Raw genomic sequence first — 20,032 nt, forward strand, 5'->3', positions numbered from 1 at the left:
CACTAACCGGTACAGTGAAATCATCATTGTTCACACATGCTCATTCTAGACCACTCTCCTTGGCTGCCGGATTACATCGATGTCTTGCAAACTGTTCACCTTATAGAAACAGTGGCTGGATTTTTTCCGGACAGACCTTGTAGAGAAATAGTTCTCAGAATGTGATTTCCAAATCAGCAGCCACAGCATCACCTAGAACATGTTACAAATCTACATTCTCCTCAGGCTGTACCCCAGACTCTGAATTAGAAACTTAGGGGGTTGTCTTGCAATCTGTGTGTTAACCGCTCTCCAGGTAATTCTGATACCTGCTACAGTTTAATACCAGTATAGTGTATTTAAAAAGCTACTTCTGAGTTTTCTGGCTATGAGTAATTTATTTAATCTCTTCATGCCTTAGAGCTAAATATGAATATAAGTGCTTTCCTCACAGGGTTTAGAGGATTAGCGTAAATAAATGAAAAGTATTTATAACAGCTTCTGACACATTGTAAGCAATATGTATTTTCTGTTATTATCATTGAGTTTGAAAGACAGAGAAAAATAAAAGATAATCCCTAATTCTACCTAAAGTGTCCGTATTAGTTCAATATGGATCACACAGGTTCAAACTGTTAGTAGAAATTTTCTCCTGATCCCCAAACTTTGTTCTTCACTTAAAATCTGGTGTCATTGCTGTTTTTCTGAAAGACTAAGTTTACTTTGTCCTTCACTGATGAGTAACTTACCTTCTCTGAACCTCAGTTGCCTCATTATGGTTTCACTGAAGATTAGAAATACCATACATAGTTTTTACCGTATAGTGTGTACTTAGTAAATTGTAGCTGTAATTGTTCTTATTTCCATTTCCTCTTTCATCCTCCCTCTTCCGCTTTTAACCATGGTTTCTCCCTTCATGTGTCAGTTAGTCTGTGACTTTCTTTTGTCTTCTCCCTGTTTTTCTAAAGGCAGAGCTAGCCTTTTCTCTGAAAAGATATATAGTTGATATTTTAAGCTTTGCAGGGGGAGAAATGCTATAGTCTCCCCCTTTACTACTCAACTCTGCTGTTATATTACAAAATAGTCATAGACAGCATGGAAACAAAGCAAGGTGGCTATGTTCCAATGAAACTTTATTTGTGGACCCTGAAACTTAAATTTCATATAGTTTTCACATCATGAAATATCCTTATTATTTTGATTTTTTCTCATTCCATTTACAAAGAGAAAATCCAGCTTCGCTCACAGACCACACCAAGACAGGCCATGGGCTAGACATAGACAGGTCCCACAAGCCGTGAGTGCCAGCTTCACTGCCTTTCTCTTTTTCTCCCTTTCTATCTATTCTTGTCTCACTTCCTTTTTTGCCACAACCTAGCCACCAACAACACTGGACCCAACATGCAGTACAACTAAATTTTAAAGTATTGGTGTTTATCAAAGTTTTATGTTTTTATTGTAATGTAAAAATCAGGCCCTGGCCAGTATGGCTCAGTTGGTTGGAATGTCATTGTGTAACAGAAAGGTTGCTTGTTCGATTCCCGGCCAGAGTACATGCCCAGGTTTCTTGAATTTTCATGTAGTTTCTATTTATTTTTTGTAATTAAAAAAAATTTGTCCTTGAAACAAGCCGTAACAGAACAATAGAGCCCAATATCAACCATTTGTATCAAAACATATTCACAATCAACTCCTGCTATTTTCTTCAATTACTGTTTTTATCCAAACACTTTCCTAGCTCTGAATGTTTCTTGTTTATTGAACCTAATATGTTGTTCTTGCCTGAACTGAAATAGTTAAAGAGGGATGACTATACTCTGCAGAGACAGGGATGGCCACAGGGAGCTGATGGTGACTGGGGTGAGCTGTGGCCTTTGTTGGTTGCCCCACTCTGTTTTCAGATCTCACCCTGAGCTGAAAACGTGTGTATGTCGCATGGTGCCTGGTGCATTGTAGGTACAAGGCAAATCTTGGTTGAATCAGCAAATGAAACTCACTTAAAAATGCTATTTGTAGCTCATAGGCCTTTGGAGGCAGGACAGTGTAAAATGTAGTATCTGCCACCAATATGCTCTGATGTCATATTTGAAGATTTCTGGAAATATGACTTTTATGACTAAATAACTATTTCTTAGGTGAGAAAGGCAGCTAAAGAGGTAAAATTAATTATGAAATTTACCCTGTGAAGTGCCATCAAACCTGAGAAATGGCTCTCTACTCTCTGTTAGAATAATGAGTTCATGAGTACAACTTTCTGGGTGGGTACAAAAGATTTCTATTATCACCATGGCTATCACTTTTCATGATTAATTTTGATATACATTGATAGGTATTACAATTTGCCTACCTGTTAAAAAAGTGTAAAGAATATCTTATTCTTTATTTTTTAGTATAAAAAAAGGGAAAATGTTCAATTTCCTTTGAAAGGTTTATGATTCAATTAGAAAATATATCAGGAAGCACACTCAGCAGGTGTCAACTTAAATCCATCTTTTTGATGATAGCGTTTTTTATTCCAGTACTAAATTTTTTAAATTAATTTTAACAAGTTATATTAAGAGCTGATAATGTAACCTCTCTCTGTCATAACATATTTCTTTCTTTAAGAATGAATTATTAATACTCAGATACTGCTTTAGACTTCAGTAAAAATGAGTGTCAGTTTAAGTTTTTTCTATTGGTTAATTTTTATTTTTTTATTTATAGGTTAATTTTTAGTCATGATAGTATTAGAAATAACACATATGATAAAAGATATAATTAACTGCACTCTAGCAAAAGTGAGACCAAGAAATGAATATTAGGGAGATATTTTGTTAATAATGTGCCATTAGCATACATTACTTAGAATTTAAAACCCATTTTATTACACTGTACATATCTTTTTTATTAAGACATTCCCTGAAAGGGTCAGCATATCTAAGTATTTATAACTGGGAATTAAATCAGTATAAAACAAAAGTCAGTAGAGAAAAATATTCAGAAATTAGTCCTGTGTATAATTCTCAATTTTGGCTGAATTCAAAGGTAAACTATTCTTTGATTATCATCTTCAACTAACAGTGACCACATCAGGAGTCAAATATCTCTCTCATGTTCTTAGTCAAACAAAACAAAATAAGAAAGGTAGAAAATAGGAGAAGGACCTGAGTATTATACCCTTGGCAATGAGCAAGAAGTCTGATCCCTTGTTCATGTAATACTGACAGCTTTTGCCAGAGAAGATGGAATGGAGCATGGGAGAATTTTGTTATCATTTAACAATATGTGTAGGTAACATCCAGTTGAGCCAGTGTTGTTCTGGGAACTATAAAAGGGTAATAATAGAAGCTGTTTCTTTTCAGTTTTCTCATTGACCCAGAAGAATAGCTTCAAGGTGACTCTGCCACTACTCTTTTCAGCCAGTTAGGCTTCTCTTTGATGGTGAAACAAGGATATATTTGCTGTTTGGGCTCCTCCAAAGGGATCAGCAAACCTCCCTGTCTCGTAGGGGCTTTTGGTGGGTTGTCAGGATTTGTTCCAAACATGGTGGTTCTCTCTGCCCATGTGTCTACCTGTGTTTAGATCACTATCATTGATCCTGTCTTGGCCTAGAACAAGCAGAGAAAGGAGTTACAGAAGATGCAGATGTAACAAATACCAGCAATTCATTCTTTTCTAATAGAATGTTCTGGTTGTCATATACCACTATCAAAACAGTGGCCACTTGGTACTAATTGGGTGTTTGTCTAAGTTTCTGAAAGGGTAGAACATTAGTTATTCCTCATTATATCCCCTTACTTTAGGCAGGGACTATGTCATAGTTGGCAAGAGAGTTATCTGTTTAAAAGTTTTGAGACCTTTTTATTTTATCATAGGGGGAGAGTAATAAGGAGATTATAAAAGACAAGCTGGACAGGACCCACCCCTCTTCCACAAAGGGAAGTAGAAATGTCTAGCAGCTGTAGGTTTCCTTGGTGGGTGGGAGTGCTGTGGGGCCTACTTCTGATATAGTCGGGCAGACCGAGGGCAGAGGGCCTTCAGCAGGCGATCAATAGAACTCTCAGGACTCAAAGGATCGGTAACCTCCTAGAATTATGTGCCAATAATTCTAGCCTCCTAGAATTATTTTTATGAACATAGATGCATAGACTGTATTAAATTCTTAAAAACAGGTGATGAGCACACAAAAACAAACCAAGTGCCTTGAAGGGTTGGCACGACCAAGAAGTGGTGGAAGGTCTTGGAGTGTGGCCACCATTCAACTTTACACATGTTTCAGCTTAGATATGGAGTCTATAACAGAACAGTAATACTTAAAGTAGTTCATGTGAAAGAGTCTTCGATGTGATGTTTGTGGTTCTTTCCTCCCAAAATATTTCCTGTTCAAGTTGACACACAGTAATTGATGTTAACCTCATTAATATTATTAGTATTTTCCTGAAGAAGCATGTTAATGACAGGAAGAAAGCCAAACAAAGTGAGTTAAAAGCAGTCAGTCTTGTCTCTAACACTCAGCAATATGTAACATTTTGAGATTATCCATTCATGTAGACACTGTGATGCACATTGGGAATGTCATAATGGGGAAAAAGATCTTTGCCTTCCAGGAGATTAAAGTATCTGAGGACTTCTCCCAAACTAACAATTAGAATGTGATGTAGTAAGAGCTAAAATGAAGTTATGTGTGGGTTAAAATAGAAGGAGCACAGAGAATAAGAAACTAAACTGGCCTGAGATCTGAGGACAGGCTCCACAGAGGTGACATCCAAGTGCAGTGTGAATACCTAACATTACCATACAGCACTGAATACCATACAGCGCTTACTACCTCTCTGTTACTACTGTTGTATGTGAACTCAGGTGAGCATCATGCACTATTGAGGCATAGAGAAACTAAGTAGATGTTCAGAGTCACACAGCTAGTAGAGAACAGTGTCAGGATTTTAACCCAGGCCAGCTGGCTCATAATTCTATGTGTTAACTACTCTACTCCCTCTTGTGCATCAGGTGGTGGTTCCACAAAGAGCAGTATGCCACATAAAATGTGGGGAAAAAATAGGAGTGGGAGAAAGCCAGAGAGAGTCAGAGGAGTCCAACTTCCATCTTCAAAGAGTTAAATGTTTTCTGACTTCAAATTCAGATTCTTTAACTTTGATGAGGTTCAGTTTCCCAGTAGTTCCTTCTTCAATCTCTGACCACATAGAAGAGGGCTTTTGACACTTATCTGTGGGATATCTAAATTTGCACATCTTCAGCTTGTGCCAGGTTGCATTTTCTCTCAACTTCAAAGATGATCTCTTCATCCTTTGAATCATTTATTCACTCACTCATTTATTTACTTGGTTTATTTTAAAGTTTTACCCTGGCTGTTTTGGGCACTACTTATGAAGCTTCCTCAAAAGAGAGAAGAAACAATAAATTCAGTTTTGAAAACTAAGATGCAAATATATATTGTCTTAGTTTGACCTCAGATGCTTTCCTAGTCATACAAATTTGAAAAATAAGTTACAAAAATAATTCTGGAGAAAGCGGGGGAAAAGAGCTTCAATTTCTTCCTGGTGTTTGTGACAAAAAAACAATGCCTGCAGGTCCTTCATGATTTTCCAGCTACTAATTAGGCGTACATGACAAAGAAGGGTCTTCATAGACTCAGGGGTATGGTGTTTGTATTCTGCTTCTTCCCCTGCTCTCCCGCTCCGTGGAAGCAGGTGCTCAAGGAGCACGGGGCTCCTTCAGGCCACAGCAACGTCGGCAGCGCACTCCCAAGTCCCACCCGATCTCGGGAAGTGGCCCGGGTACTGGCAAAAGTGCTGCTTATTATTTGTTCCTATGTGGTCCCTCCTGGCTTCTTATTGTAATATTGATTAAAAGTTTTCTTTACTGGAACAAATATATTCCATTTGGATTATGTCATGAATTTCATCTGGAATAATGAGACTTTCAGTACCTTTTGTGTGTCACCTCTTTTTCACATCACTTGTCTGGTGGCACCAAGAATACTTCCTCACTGAAATATATCCTTTTGCATTCAATCATAGGGTGTCTAGTGTTCATTTTTCTTGGGAAAACAAAAATGTGTGCCTTTTATCCTATTATACTGATCCACCAGCCTTGGATTATCTGATTTCCTAGCTTCTCATTTTCTCCTGTATCTTAATGCTATTATTAACAAGAATTCTGTTGCTAATGGTTTTGAAAAATAATATGTGTGCTTTTAGCCACTACCTTTATTTTTATGGTTTGTCTGATTTAGCTGGACTTTGATAATTATTCCAAATGCTGCTTTGTTGTGGATCAAATGTGAGGAGTCCTAATGTCCTTCTAGATTTATTTTCAGTGACCTTGATTTTGCTATGTGAGAATGGAATTAATATTTTAACTCTTTATCACTAGGTGAGAAAAACCTCTAAGTGTATAGTCTGTAGTTTATATCATTTTTTTAAAGAGTTTTTATTTTCTGTGTAATATAGCCTATATTCTTTAATATCTCTCTCTCTGTCCCCACATTTCTAGGCTTTATTTTATTATTTTTTACTTTACAACAATACTTCTATGATTATCTATGCATATTTTCTTCATGGTGAAAAATTTTTTAAAGTATGCTCAGAAGGAGGATCCTCTTAATTTTTCTGAGAAAATCCTTGATGTTACTAGATGTGTTAGTAAATGTATCCTTTGGTCAAAAAGTTTGAGAAACATTATTTTTTAAAATTTTACATTACTGTAGAGGTAAATAGACTTTAATATGCTAATTTGAGTTGGAAATCACTTTTAGGGTTATTTAGTATGTAGTACTTTCCAAACCTATTTGACCATAAATGCTTTTCAAATGATAATCATTTTGAGAAGTGTCCTGTAACAGGACAGACCCTGAGTACAGCACAGAAATAAGTAATTTTCATCATAACCCTGTCATGAAGAAAAATTTAAGTTGTGTTTAAATACTTTAAATAATAGGAAAGCAGAGAATTTTATATTTTAGAAAAAAATATTAAAATTATATAGAGGGAAAAATCCCTTTATCTAGTTATTATTTACATGGACTTATTCATTGTTAGTTGATGGTAAATTAAAGTCTTACTCTAAAACACAAATTTAATTTTTTTTATGTAGGACTTAGGAGAAATTTGTACTTCCTAAGAATCATAGAACTTATCCTATATAAATTAACAATCATTATTTTAGATATTTTATAGCAATGATTGGTGGCCAGCTAATCATAGTTGCCTGTGTGTAAACATGTATGTCCATAATTTCTTGAAGCAAAATAGTTTGACAGTGATAAAAGCAAAAATAAATAAACAAAAAACAACAAACAGATAAAGACGAGATTGGCTTAGAGGGGGAAGGAAAATTCCCAATTGATTATATCCAGATACCGTTTTCTGGAAAGGTAACTTGGAGGAGAACAGCAAACAGTATCTTGAAAGAGAGATTAATTTAGTGAAGGTGATTTCTACTGAGGAAACTTTCCCCATTTGTTAACAGTGAAGAGTCCTAGAGAAATAGAAATGTTTAGGTAATTAGAAATTAGGTAACAGAGAAATAGAAATGTTTAAGTAATTAGAAATCATGAGCTAAGATGTGATGATTAGAACACTAGTCCTATGAGATACTATGGAGAAAATAAGACAGATAAATTTGTGAAATGCTATTTCATCCTTTGAGTTTAATTTGGCTTTAATTGAACCCTCACAAAATGAGTTTATCACAGAAGTATTTTCCCCATAAATTAAGAACCCTTACAGTACCTCTTGGGAGAACACTGAGCTAAAAGTAATCGGAAATAATGACTACTAATTAATGGACCTCTACCACCACCACTGTTTCTTTGGGACAAAAATAATGAGATTTAGGTCATATGTATTATTTGGTTCTCTTTCATTAAGTTAAAAAGATGCATTGAATTGAAATGAATTTATCTTTCAGTGTTGTTAAATTTATGAAATACAAGATCCTTCTAAATTCAGGTCATATAGTTAAGACCTCTTCAAGTAGAATCTTCAGACCCTATATAAATTTTAAACAAGTAGCACTGTCAGAGCAGAGCATTTTTGACTCAAAGATTTTTTTTTTCCAAAGGAGAGGGGGAACTTTTATGCTTAATTTATAAACATGTATAATACTTCTAATTTAGAATTGATTGACACAAAACCTTTTTAAAATTATTTTATTGTTTAATTAGAGTTGTCTGCATTTACCCCCAACCACTCCCCTGACTGCCCCAGCCATCCCCACCACCCTCCCCTGCTTCCACCCGCTCTTGGTTTTGTCCATGTTTCCTTTACAGTTGTTCCTGAAAAACCCTTCCTGTCTTCCCCCCATTATCCCCTTCTGCCTCCTCTCTGGTTACTGTCAGATTGTTCTTAATTTCAATGTTTCTAAAACCTTCTCAAGTATGTTTAATTTTCAGTCAAACTATCAAAGTTGTAGGACAGATTCTTAGTCTTTGAAAATTTCCAGTTCTAAACATTCAGTCCTAAAAGCAACATCTTTAAGATTTAAAAGGCTAAACAAACCCTTTTATCTATATGAGCAAAGCTTAAAAGAAATTAAACAGGCCAAGTAAGAATCGAGCAATGGCTACATGAGTCATGATATACTTATTCTCTTTTCTCATGATTCTGGTGGCACAACCGCAGATGTGTGTACTGGCTGCCTGTGTTTGTGTTCTCTGGCTTGCCTGCAAAGGAATGGTGGACATGAGCAGGGCTGCTTAGAGATAGACTTCCTATGTAGGATGAACATCAATTTACAGATGAAATAGTTTTTGACAGGTTTCTCTCATATTATCTGCAAAGATACCATGACAGTTTTGGTCCTTGGTGAAAACTATGTCAAATGATTACAAGTTTGTTGCAAATATTTTAAAGGTCATGAATTACCCATAAAATTGCCATGTTACTGGAACCTTCCCTCTAAGTCCATGTGATGAAAGTAACCTACTTTTCCATGGAATCACCAGATCTTACATCATTTCTAGGTAGCACTCTTTAATTTTTTCCTCTCCAAAGGAACTTTATGCTCATTTTATAAGATTATACAAATTTTTTTTATTTGTAACTAAGCCTCAAAACACTTCTTAAATGTGTGTTTTAAGAAGTGGCAATAATAAAGAAAGAGTTTTTTACATCTTTGAAAGCTTGGTCAAAGGTGACATTTGGTGATATCAGTCATTCTCCATAGTGTGGAAGATATTTTTCTATCATATTAAAATAGTGGTGTGACTTGATAAGTAGCATAATTATAAAAGGAAAATAATCAACCTTCTTTATCTTAAATTGTTTTGTTCTTATGAAAGCAATAGATATCACAATTATTTATACAGGTTATATTTTAAAACATGGTTTCACTAATTATGTAGTCTAGATTCAACAACTAAGTTAATTTGCTTGTTTTTAGTGATATAGTAGCAACACTTCTAAGGTCTTGAAGACCTTTATCCTTTATGTAGTCTTTAAAAAATTGTTTTAATTTCAGAGTTACAAAAAATATTCAGATCCCTCAAATGTTAATATTTTACCACATTTCCACATTTTCATTCCTTCTCTTAAAACTATTTTTCCCTTAAATTGAGAACAACTTGCATTTACCTTCATATGCTTCAGTATGTATTTCTTAAACATAAGGCATTCTCTTTCATAACCACAGTATAGTTATCTAAATCAGAAAATTAAGTCATGCAATAATAGCATTCAATTATAGACTGTACTCAGATTTCATCAAATTACCCCAATAGAGTCCCGTATAATAAAATGAAATACTGATTGCATATTAATTTCAGTTGTCATGTTTCTTTAGACTTCTTTTGAACAGAACATTTGTCCAGCCAAAATCTAGTCTTCATGTTTCTGGACACAATACTTTTGGAGAATATAGATCAGCTATTTTGTAAAACGTACATCAATTTGGATTTCTCTTATATTTCCTTGTGACTAGATTAAAGTTGTGCCAGATTTTTTAAAAAATAGAATTGTATATAATTTCATAACAACAAACCACCTTTGTGTTTATAGCTCTCAGAATAAATATAACTATTTGTCATATTTGCATTAAAGAGAATACTGATCTCCAGCATCTCAAAAGAAAAGACTCTCCTAGGAAATTTTATGTATACTCGTATTTCCTCAAGAACAAACTTGGATTAATTATTGAGGATCTTGTTAGTTTTGATGGTTTATGGAATCACATAGATCATTATAGTATTTACTGAACAAACAAATACAATGTATATTGATCTTTTCTTTTCATAGTTACTCCTGAATGCCCACAGAAAGAAAGAAACTTTCTCCTCTCCTTAAATGAACTTGAATTCTTATCACAGCTCATAAAATCCTTTTTGAAGCTGGAAAAAAATGTTCAAGAATTGTTTGAAGAAATGTTTTTGTCACTCAAGATACTCAGGAATAAATCAGGTAACATGCCCTTTTGTTTAAATTTGTTTAAATCTGTCATTCCTCTACTTTTACTTCCTGCCACTGAATCTATACCATTATTTGGAAAAAAATACATTATATAATTCTTTAAATAAATATAAAGTCTGAAACATTAAGTAAAGAAAATTCTATTAACATAGAATTACATTTCTTCCTTTATCTGTAGCAAATTCCATAATTCTACTTGGCAAAGGGTCATAACTCAATTCCAAATAACTGTCTTTAACAAAAATCAGATCATTTTTTTTATTTCAAAGAAATGCAGCCTGGACTATGAAAAAAATTAAGCAGACCTGATGATCTAGTAGCTCCTCTTCTGCTACTAGTAGCTGGGTGGATGACCTTGAGCAAAATATTTAGTTTCCTTAGACCTCAGTTTTCTCAACTTCACAATGATGGTATAGATCTAAATTCATTTTCTCTTTGTTTTCTTTTGCAGTTAGATGCTTTAGATTCCAATATATTATGTAGGGCCATGGGAATTGAATGATGCACTGTATGTAAATTATTTAAAAGAATGTGCAGCATATCATAAACTGTAAGTGTGTTGTTCCAAAGTTACATATTTACTATTACCAATAGTAATAGTAAATAGTAATAGTTACTTTAATTTTAGTCCTCACAAAATCCTTTTGAAGAAAGCTGTTCCATGTGTTTTGGGATAATGTTTCTAAAATTAAAGGTAGAATTCAAAGCCATAATAGTTAAGATATTGTGCTCCATGTTCATATTTTTACTTATGTAGATTTTCATTTATATCAGAATGAATGTTACAAAACTTTCTTTCACATGACCATATATCATTTTTAGGAGGAAAAATAGTGGTTGCATTTGTAAAACAAATTTATGCAAGCAAGTGAATCTGCAAATTTCAAAAGCTAGTATCTTAAAGGAATTATATTTAGTTTAATATATTTACTTTTGTATTTTTATTTACTTTTCCTGAGTAAATAAAAAAGTTAGAGGGTTGGAATTTGTTTGTTTTATTCTAAGCATACCTTACTGGCCTTCTATGTTTCAGGTTAAGTTTACATATTATTAAATTATAAAGTAAATACTGTAGATCACTTTTCCAAATTTAGAGATAATTTGAGTAGAATGAAGGTGGATTATAGATTTCAGAAACACAATAAAACCATGGGAAAATAGTAAAATATAAGACATGAAATATGAAAGTTAAAAGATAATGAAAAGCAAATTTAATTAGGAGATAATGTGGGCTATAGAGGGTCTTCTAGATGGAATTCACTGGGCCAACAGAGATCTGAGTAAAGAAATATGCCATCCTATTTTCTGATTGACATGTTGCTGCCTGGAGCAGTTGGCACTGGCTAGGTACTCATGCATCACACCTAGCTAAGATTTGACATCCCTCATCCACATCTCTAGCAGATCTTTTCTGAGGTATGGATGAAGAAACTAAAGGAATTCCAATAAGTCTAGACCCTCACCCATTTGGACTCATCTTGTATCGGTCCTAGGCCAGGCCCTAAAGAAATGAGGTCAATTCTAAGAACTTTATTCCTCTTAAAAGCAATGCAAATTCATAATTATAATTGTGTTAGAGAGGTATTGTAAAAATATAAAACTGAGATAGCCAAGAATTGAAGCAAAGGTTTACATGGTGATTTCAGAAAAAAAGAGAAGATAAACTGGAAATAATTTTATTAGAATAAATTAAGTAACATTGAGATTTGGCCAGTGCTGTATATTCCAGAACAATAGTTGCCATGATTGAATAAAATTAACACAGCAAATAATTAATTGTGCCACAATATACTGTCTTATTCATCATATCATCATATAAGCAGCATGGCAGATAAAAGCAACTTCAGTATCACATTAATAGCAGGGTACTATAGAAACAGGTTTGTGGATTATCAACATAGTATAAAAGGAATTTTGAAGGTATTGGAAATGTCTAAGTACTAGAACATCCTCTTGTGATACAGATCTTCTTTATTGTTAAAACTTATATTTTTTGTACAAAGCCAGGATTGATTTAATCTGTCATAACTTTATAGCTCCCTGCAAAGAAAGATCTTGAAGGAAGTTGTCAAGAAAAATCTTAAATTTTTTATTCCATGTAAGTGAAGCCAGTCAATTCTTATCAAAATCTTTGTTTCTTTAATCTAGAGGAAAATACCCCCTTGAAATGGATGATTAAAGAAACCAAATGTATCTTAAGTTATCCTTATAGTTAATCTTTTGCTTAAAAAATCTTGTGTGGGACAGAATGGGGGAAAAAAGATCAAGTCATTTGGTTTCCTCTGTATTTATTTTGATTGGAGCATATTTTGCTAATAAAGATCTTGGAAAGCGTTGCCCACTATGTCTGTGTAACCAAAACAATGTGATGAAAAGCGAGGGTTGTTTTTTTTTTCATTATCCAGATGTTTTAAAAATATCCAGGTGGTTAATATCACATAGAGAAAATGTAAAGATGCTTAACCAAATAATTTATTTTTTACTTTAAAGTTTCCTACTGTATCTTCAAGTTAGTTAAATTGGCACTGTTCTTAGTAATTTAATATGATGCAAGAGATGCTATAGAGACACAAATAGTTTTTGAGAAAGAAATGGTATTTAATCATTATATTTATTTGCTTTTGAGGGGGTCATAATATGGTGGTTTTCTATTTTGGTCATTTCAGAAAGTGATAATGTTATCACTGTTCAGAAAGTGATAATGTTAACACTGTTCAGAATGTTATTTGACTGTTATGGTGCCCTACTATATTTCTTTTGGGTGATTATATCTTATGGAGTAGCTTCGGGTTTGATTTATGGGGCACTTCTAATGCTCCTTCAGAATAAAGTTGTTCTTCGGGCAGTTCCTCAAATTTTCCAAAGGTGGCACCTGAGATTTATCTAAACCAGGAGGTTTCTTGGCCCTCATTTTTCTTTAGCCCCAGCAATGACAAAGAGCAATGGCTGCTTCAATTGGATGTAAGAAGATCACTTAGGGTTTGTCTCAGAAGAATCAAAGATTTCAGATCTTCTGAAAGATTGTTTGTACTCTTAGGGGGTCTTAAGAGGGGTCAAATGGCTTCTAAGAGTTCCTTAGCTAGATGGTTAAGGGATTGTATTAGGGAGGCGTATGTAGTTAAGGTAAAGAGGCTCCTAGGGTTTGTAAAGCTCATTACACTAGGACTTTAGCTGTTTCTTGGGCAAAGAGGTCGAAGGCTTCCACATTGGAAATTTGCAAGGTGGCCACCTGGGTTTCTCTTCATACTTTTTCATAGTATTATCTCTTGGATGTAGTCTCTTCTACAGATTCAGCTTCTGGTGGGAGGTTGCTTGTGAGCCAGAAAAGAACAGTGAAGAAAAGAAAGACTTGTAGTTCCCACTTAGAGCTACCAACAAGGCAAGTTGCTTTGTAGTGTGCACAACAGGAGCCTATGAAGACCAATTTGGGTGTGAAAGTGGATGTCACAGGGAAGTACTGCCAACCTCTACTCTCTATGAAAGAAAGTGACAGTGTGGGACTAACCAGACATGTAAAATGAACCACAGCAAACTCTGTAGGGGGAGGCTGTTTGGCAGCTAGCATTCCTGTGACCGTCTGCACTCTACTGAGGTCCTTGATCTGGGCATATTTTTAAAGAAACCAGTGTTGATTACATGCAAATAACCTATGTTTTAGAGCCTTGAGCCCAAAATGGGCTACCTTCTCTAGACAATGCTTGTAGGTGTATAGATTTTCAATATATTTTTAAGTAGGTGAAATAATTTGTTGAATGTTCACAAAGGTTATAAAGTTTGACAATATAGAATTTTGAAATTGAACATTTTGAATTCCAAACAAATATAAAATGTCACAATTTGTTAAAACCTCAAATATCAGATACCTTATTAGTTTAGATTCAGTGGTACTAATCCTGCCTTAAAATGATCCCTTTTGCTTCTCTAAGTAGAATTAAAGTTTTAAAAAAATCTTTTAAAAATTTTTTGGTGGGGAGACTATATTATAAAGGTTATCAGAATTATTTGATAATTTATTTTCAATCTTACTATAGGATTGCTCACCAGCAAGGAAAGGTTTGGGAAGCTTATCTTTTTATTTACTAATCTTGAAAATAGGCAGATGGGTTATATAAATATCACAGCATGTTACTTTGAGAGAATAAGCATATTGTATTTGGGAGTGCAATGGTAAATATAAGATAATTAACTTTTTTTATAAATCTTAAATTATAACTATATAATGGCAGATAGTTATTTCTGGAAATAGATCTGCAAGCTTATACTTCAAACTAGTGTTATTTTTCCAGAGTAAATACCTCTTAAATTAGCTGGTTTTGTGAGCTGTCTATAGAAAAGTAAAGTGACATTAAGAATCCAGGTGTTGTTCCTTCATGTCATTAACTTGATCTCTACTATTTTTTCTTCTTTAAGAAATATTTTTTGAGGCCCTGGGTGGTGTAGCTTAGTGGATTGAGCACAGGCCTGAGAACCAAAGCATTGCCGGTTTGATTCCCAGTCAGGGCACATGCCTGGGTTGTGCTCTGGGTTGCAGGCCATATCCCCATATGGGGTGTGCTAGAGGCAACCATACATTGATATTTCATTGCCTCTTGTTCTCCCTCTCTTCCCTATCTCTTTAAAACTAAATAAATAAAATCTTTAAAATGAAAAGAAAGAAATGGTTTTTGAATAGTAGCTCCACATATAGTAAAACTTTTAAATAGAACAAAAGAGTATGGTGACAATTACGTGTTTTTCTATTCCAATTCTCTAGTTTTGCTTTACAGAGGCAACTACTTCCATATATATTCCTATGTTAAAATAACACAAAATCTTGACATACTCTGCAGAGTTTTTCATTGTTAACACTTATGCAGAAACACCTCATTCTTTCTAACAGCTGAAAAGATTTCCATTGGTGCACTTAACGAGGTACTCATTGATAGATACTTATTCTTTCTTCCTAAACAATGATGGGACAAATTTTCTTGAAATGTGTCTTAATATGTGCACATGTATTTCAAAATGGTTAATTTCTAAAGTGAAATTGCCAAGTAAAAAGGTATGGTCATTGAGAAGATGAAAAGATTAGCCATAGACAGAAAAAATATTTGCAAAACACACATCGGATAAAAGACTTGCATCCAAAATATACAAAAAAACTGTTAAAATTCAACAAGAAAACAAAAAGCTCAATTAAAAATGAGCAAAAGATTTGAACAGACACCTCAGCAAAGAAGATATACAGATGGCAAATAAGCATATGAAAGGACGCTCAACATCATATGTCATCAGGGAAATGCAAATTAAAGCAAGGAGATAGCACTAACATTTGAAACACCAACAGCACCAGTTCTGGCAAGGATGTGAAGCAACAGAAACTTTCATTCATTGCTGATAGGAATGTAAAACAGTACAACCTCTTTGGAAGACAACTTGGCTGTATCTTACAAAGCTAAACAGTGTCTTATATGATCCACTTATGTACACAAATGAGTTGAAAATTAATGTCCACACAAAAACCTGCAAATGAAAGTTTGTACCAGTTTATTCATAATTGCCTAGGGAATTATAATTCCCTAGGTAAATTTGATAAACTGTGGTACATCAATACAGTGAAATAGTATCCAGTGATAAAAAAATAAGATATCAAGATACAAGAAAACATGAAAGAATTTTAAGTGCACATCCCTAATTAAAAGAAGCCAATCTGAAAAGACTACATACTATGTGATTCCAGCTATATGACATTAATGACTTTCTCAGAAGAGAAAATATACAGAGAGTAAAAAGATCAGTGGTTTTCAGGAGATGGGAAAAACGAGAATAGAGGTGAATAGGTAGAGGACAGTGGATTTTTAAAGCAGTGAAATCATTCTCCGTGATACAATAAAGGTGGATGCATAATGTTATGCATTTGAAAAATCCATTGTATTACACAAAACAAAGATTGAACCCTAATGTAAACTATGGACTTTAGTTGATAGTAATCTATCAATATTGGTTTATCAGTTTTAACAAGTAGACCACACCAAGCAAAATGTTAACAATAAGGTAAACTGAGGGTGGGGGCAAGAGAAAATGTGGAAATTCTGTACATTCATCTGAATTTTTCTGTAAAACTAAAAATGCTCTAAAACCTAAAATCTATTATTTTTTTAAAAGATATGGACATTTTAACAGAGATTTTAAGTCAATTTGTCATATCTATTTTGACTGCTAATGGTATTTTTGTTATGCAGAATTCTTTTATGTGCTTCAGAAAAGTCTTTACAATGATCTTTTGAAAAAAATATTCCATATTTTTAATGGCCTTATAGTTGCCTTTTTCTTTATTTAAAAATCTTTGGTTAATCTGGATTTTATTTCATTGTTAGAAGGATTCCTTATTTATAGTACCATCTTTTTTAAAAGACTTAGTAAAATGCAAGCCATAGAGCAAGCATCTTAGGTTAACTGGTATAACACTGATCTCAAACCTTCTCTGTGTTGTGATATCTGTTGAGAAATTAAGCAGGATCCCTAAACTGTGGCCTCCTGAGGTTCATGAATGCACTTTACAGGGGGTCTGGGAATCCTTAATAGCATGTGTGAGTGCATGTGTGTATTTACCATGAAGTCATATTGTGCATTTTGGATGGAGTGTTCTTTCACTTTAATACAGTTCTCAGAAGTGTTCACAAATCCAAAATGCTTAAGAAACACTAGAGTCAAGGAAACTTTTCCTTAGAATAAATAAATTCTGATAAAATTTCTCCAAAAGATGTTGTTATCACCTACTAAATATAATACTTATCTCTCTAAGGAATGTTTCAGTGAGCTGTAGTACATAGGAATCATTCATGATTGAACTTGTTGAACTATATTTAAAGATTTTATTTAATTTATTTTTAGAGAGACAGGAAAGAAGGGAGAAAGAGAAGGAGAGAAACATCAATGTGTGAGGGCCACATGAACATGTTGCCTCTCGCACATCTCCGACTGGGGACCTGGCCTGTAACCCATGAATGTGCCCTGACCAGGAATTGAACCCATGACCTTTTGGTTTGAAGGCCTATACTCAGTCCACTGAGCCAGGACATAGAACGATATCTAGAAAAAAACAAACAAAAAAAAACTCATGCATTTTCCAGATGAATATATTGGCCAGAAGTCCTACTGAAAAGAATCAGTAAGATTTTGAAAAGTGTTTACTCAGGGTGTAAGGAGAAACTGATTGTTAAGATTCATGAAAATTTTTAAATATTACATAATAGTTGTAATTCATCATCATATATCAATTATAAGAAAAAATAAAATAAATGCAAACTTGTTCATATCAAATTAAACTGTAATCAATAAAATCTTAATGGAAAAGTGGAAGAATTTCTTTTTCACATATTAATTTATTATATTTTTGTAGTTTATTTTTTTCCTATAGGAAAAACTTTCTTAATTCTAATAACTAAAAGTTGAGAAAATATTTCCATTTTACAGAGTAAATATTATTTCTTATCTGTTCCAGTGTTTGTATTTTTCCAATGAATTATTGATATACCTATGAAGAGTATAATTTTCCCTGATATGTTGATGTTTCTCTATGTACTTTTGTTCTTCCTTATTTCAAGAAAGGAAGTATTAAAGTACTAAGAAAAACCACCAGTTTTTAAATGCTGTACTTTAGAATTTAACTTTTTACATGAACAAGGTAATTAATATTTACTTTGTATTCTTAACTTACTCTACATTATCAATATGAAAATGAATTAATAACAAAATGATCTGTATTTTATGGATTATATATGTATATACATCAAGTACAAATATAAGTAGCTCATAAATTTTACTGAGCTGAATGTATGGAAAAGTACTCAGTATATTCTGATACTGTCATCATTGTAATAGTGACATTGCCTTATGTCTTGTTGCCTATATTCTCTGTATCTTCGTATGTATGTGTGTGTGTATAGAGTATAGGTAGAGCTTTTTTACATAATTAATTTTAAGCTGAATCTAGTATGGTTTGTTTTTTTAATGTATGTTTGTGGGTTTGTATTCTTTTCTGTTGCATAGGAATTTTGGACACACCCAGTCGAGAAGCCATAAGAGAGAAACCTAGAGCAGATGAAACCAGTATTTCCTCAGAGCACTTGCTATCAGGGAAAGAGGTAAATAGTATAAAAGGGTGGTATTTCTTTATTCACATATAATAGCATCATCATATGTCTATGAATCCATTATAAATCAAAATGTCTTGCGTTTTTCCCTTTGACACTAAAAAAACAATTCTTGGTTGAAAATTGGCTTATACACTTTGACGAAAATTGAGTTTAGTGTATTCACTGCTCCCTTACACAGTCTGTTCCATGGACAGATTATGAGGAGGGAGCTGGAAATGAGGAGGTTTTTGTTCTCATCCTAAATCAGGGTCTACACTTGAGAACTTGGACTGTAGATAATTGTAGAAAAGGGAGAAAACAGAGGTTAAAAAGGAAAGGAAAGAGGGAGGAAGAGTTTGAACTGGCCTTAATTTAGTGTGTCCAGCATGTACATGTGTGTTCTCAGATCCATTACACTCTTCCCCTGCTCTGCTCTATATTACAGAGAGTTACATCTTCCACGCTTCCTTGCTTTCTCGATACTGAGAAGGTCTGGTCAATGAAAGGCATTGGTGGAAGACCTGGAGGGTAGATATAGGAGAAAAACAGGTTTTTCTTCCTTTCTCAGTGTCTTAGGGAACATCTCTAGTAGTATCTATGACTCCTTCTTTTCCTCCATGGGCTGTGTGCCCACCACACAGTCCTCCCTCCAGTTCCAGTTCCACCTGGCAGTCTTACCTTTAGCTTTGACTGGTGGCCCCAGAAACTGGACTCCCATATAGTCCCTTTCTTTTGTTCCTCCAGCCCTAAGAGTGGTGGTGGCTTCCTGCTGCATTAATACCTGTCTTGCTTCACAACCCATGTTTGGCTCTCAAAATGTCATCACCTTAGTAATTTACATTAATTTTCTCTTCCTCTTGAAATACTTAGAGTGGCTTCTGTTTTCTGAATGGAACTTGACTGACAGGTAAACATTGGAAAATGTACAAGAACATAGGGTTTTAACACTTTCAATTTAGAAAGCAACAATAATAATTAGGAAAATGCAAAGTTATACATTATGTTTTAACCAAAAATCAGAGCAGGTATTAAATGATTATCATGAGGTAATAGAATAAAGGGATTCAGTAGGTACCTACTCTGTGCACAGAACAGAAAGCCGCATTATTTCCTTTTTTCTTCTTTAATCAACTAGTAAATGTTCTCTATTCTAACTGAAATATTTTTGCTGCCAAACATCAGATGAGAAGAGTAGAAGGAAGCAAATAATATTTTATGAAAGCAAACAGACTTCTAGGAGAAAATTTAAATAGTAGAGGTTTTTACTTTTCTAAGAGCAGCTATTAATGTGCTTAGTTTTCTAAATTTTGAAGAGAGAATTCAGATGGGCCAAGATATTATAATCACATATAAATGATCATGGGCCAAAGTAATCATCATTGCACACACACAAATTATCACTGCAGCTGTGGCAATTACTGGGAGTTCTCATCAGAATATCTTTTCCTGGGTGAATGACTGACTGACTGAATGAATGAATGAATAATTTCAATGGACATGCCCTGGTAGGGAGAACAAAAACCAGAGTTT

General features: G+C 34.0%; 1 protein-coding gene across 6 annotated transcripts in view; it reads left to right on the top strand.

Annotated features, from left to right (window-relative positions):
• KIAA0825 (KIAA0825 ortholog) overlaps positions 1-20,032 on the top strand; it is a 398,694-nt gene that overhangs the window by 102,479 nt on the left and 276,183 nt on the right. For all 6 annotated transcript variants that reach the window (XM_045848391.1, XM_045848392.1, XM_045848393.1 and 3 more), the window contains 2 exons: positions 10,215-10,376; positions 18,417-18,511. In XM_045848391.1, the coding sequence (XP_045704347.1) occupies positions 10,215-10,376; positions 18,417-18,511 (257 nt within the window). The remainder of the gene's footprint in view (positions 1-10,214; positions 10,377-18,416; positions 18,512-20,032) is intronic.

The sequence above is a fragment of the Phyllostomus hastatus genome, unplaced genomic scaffold, assembly GCF_019186645.2.
Source record: "Phyllostomus hastatus isolate PE091 unplaced genomic scaffold, TTU_PhHast_1.1 phas_contig_58, whole genome shotgun sequence".
NCBI classification, from domain to species: domain Eukaryota; kingdom Metazoa; phylum Chordata; class Mammalia; order Chiroptera; family Phyllostomidae; genus Phyllostomus; species Phyllostomus hastatus.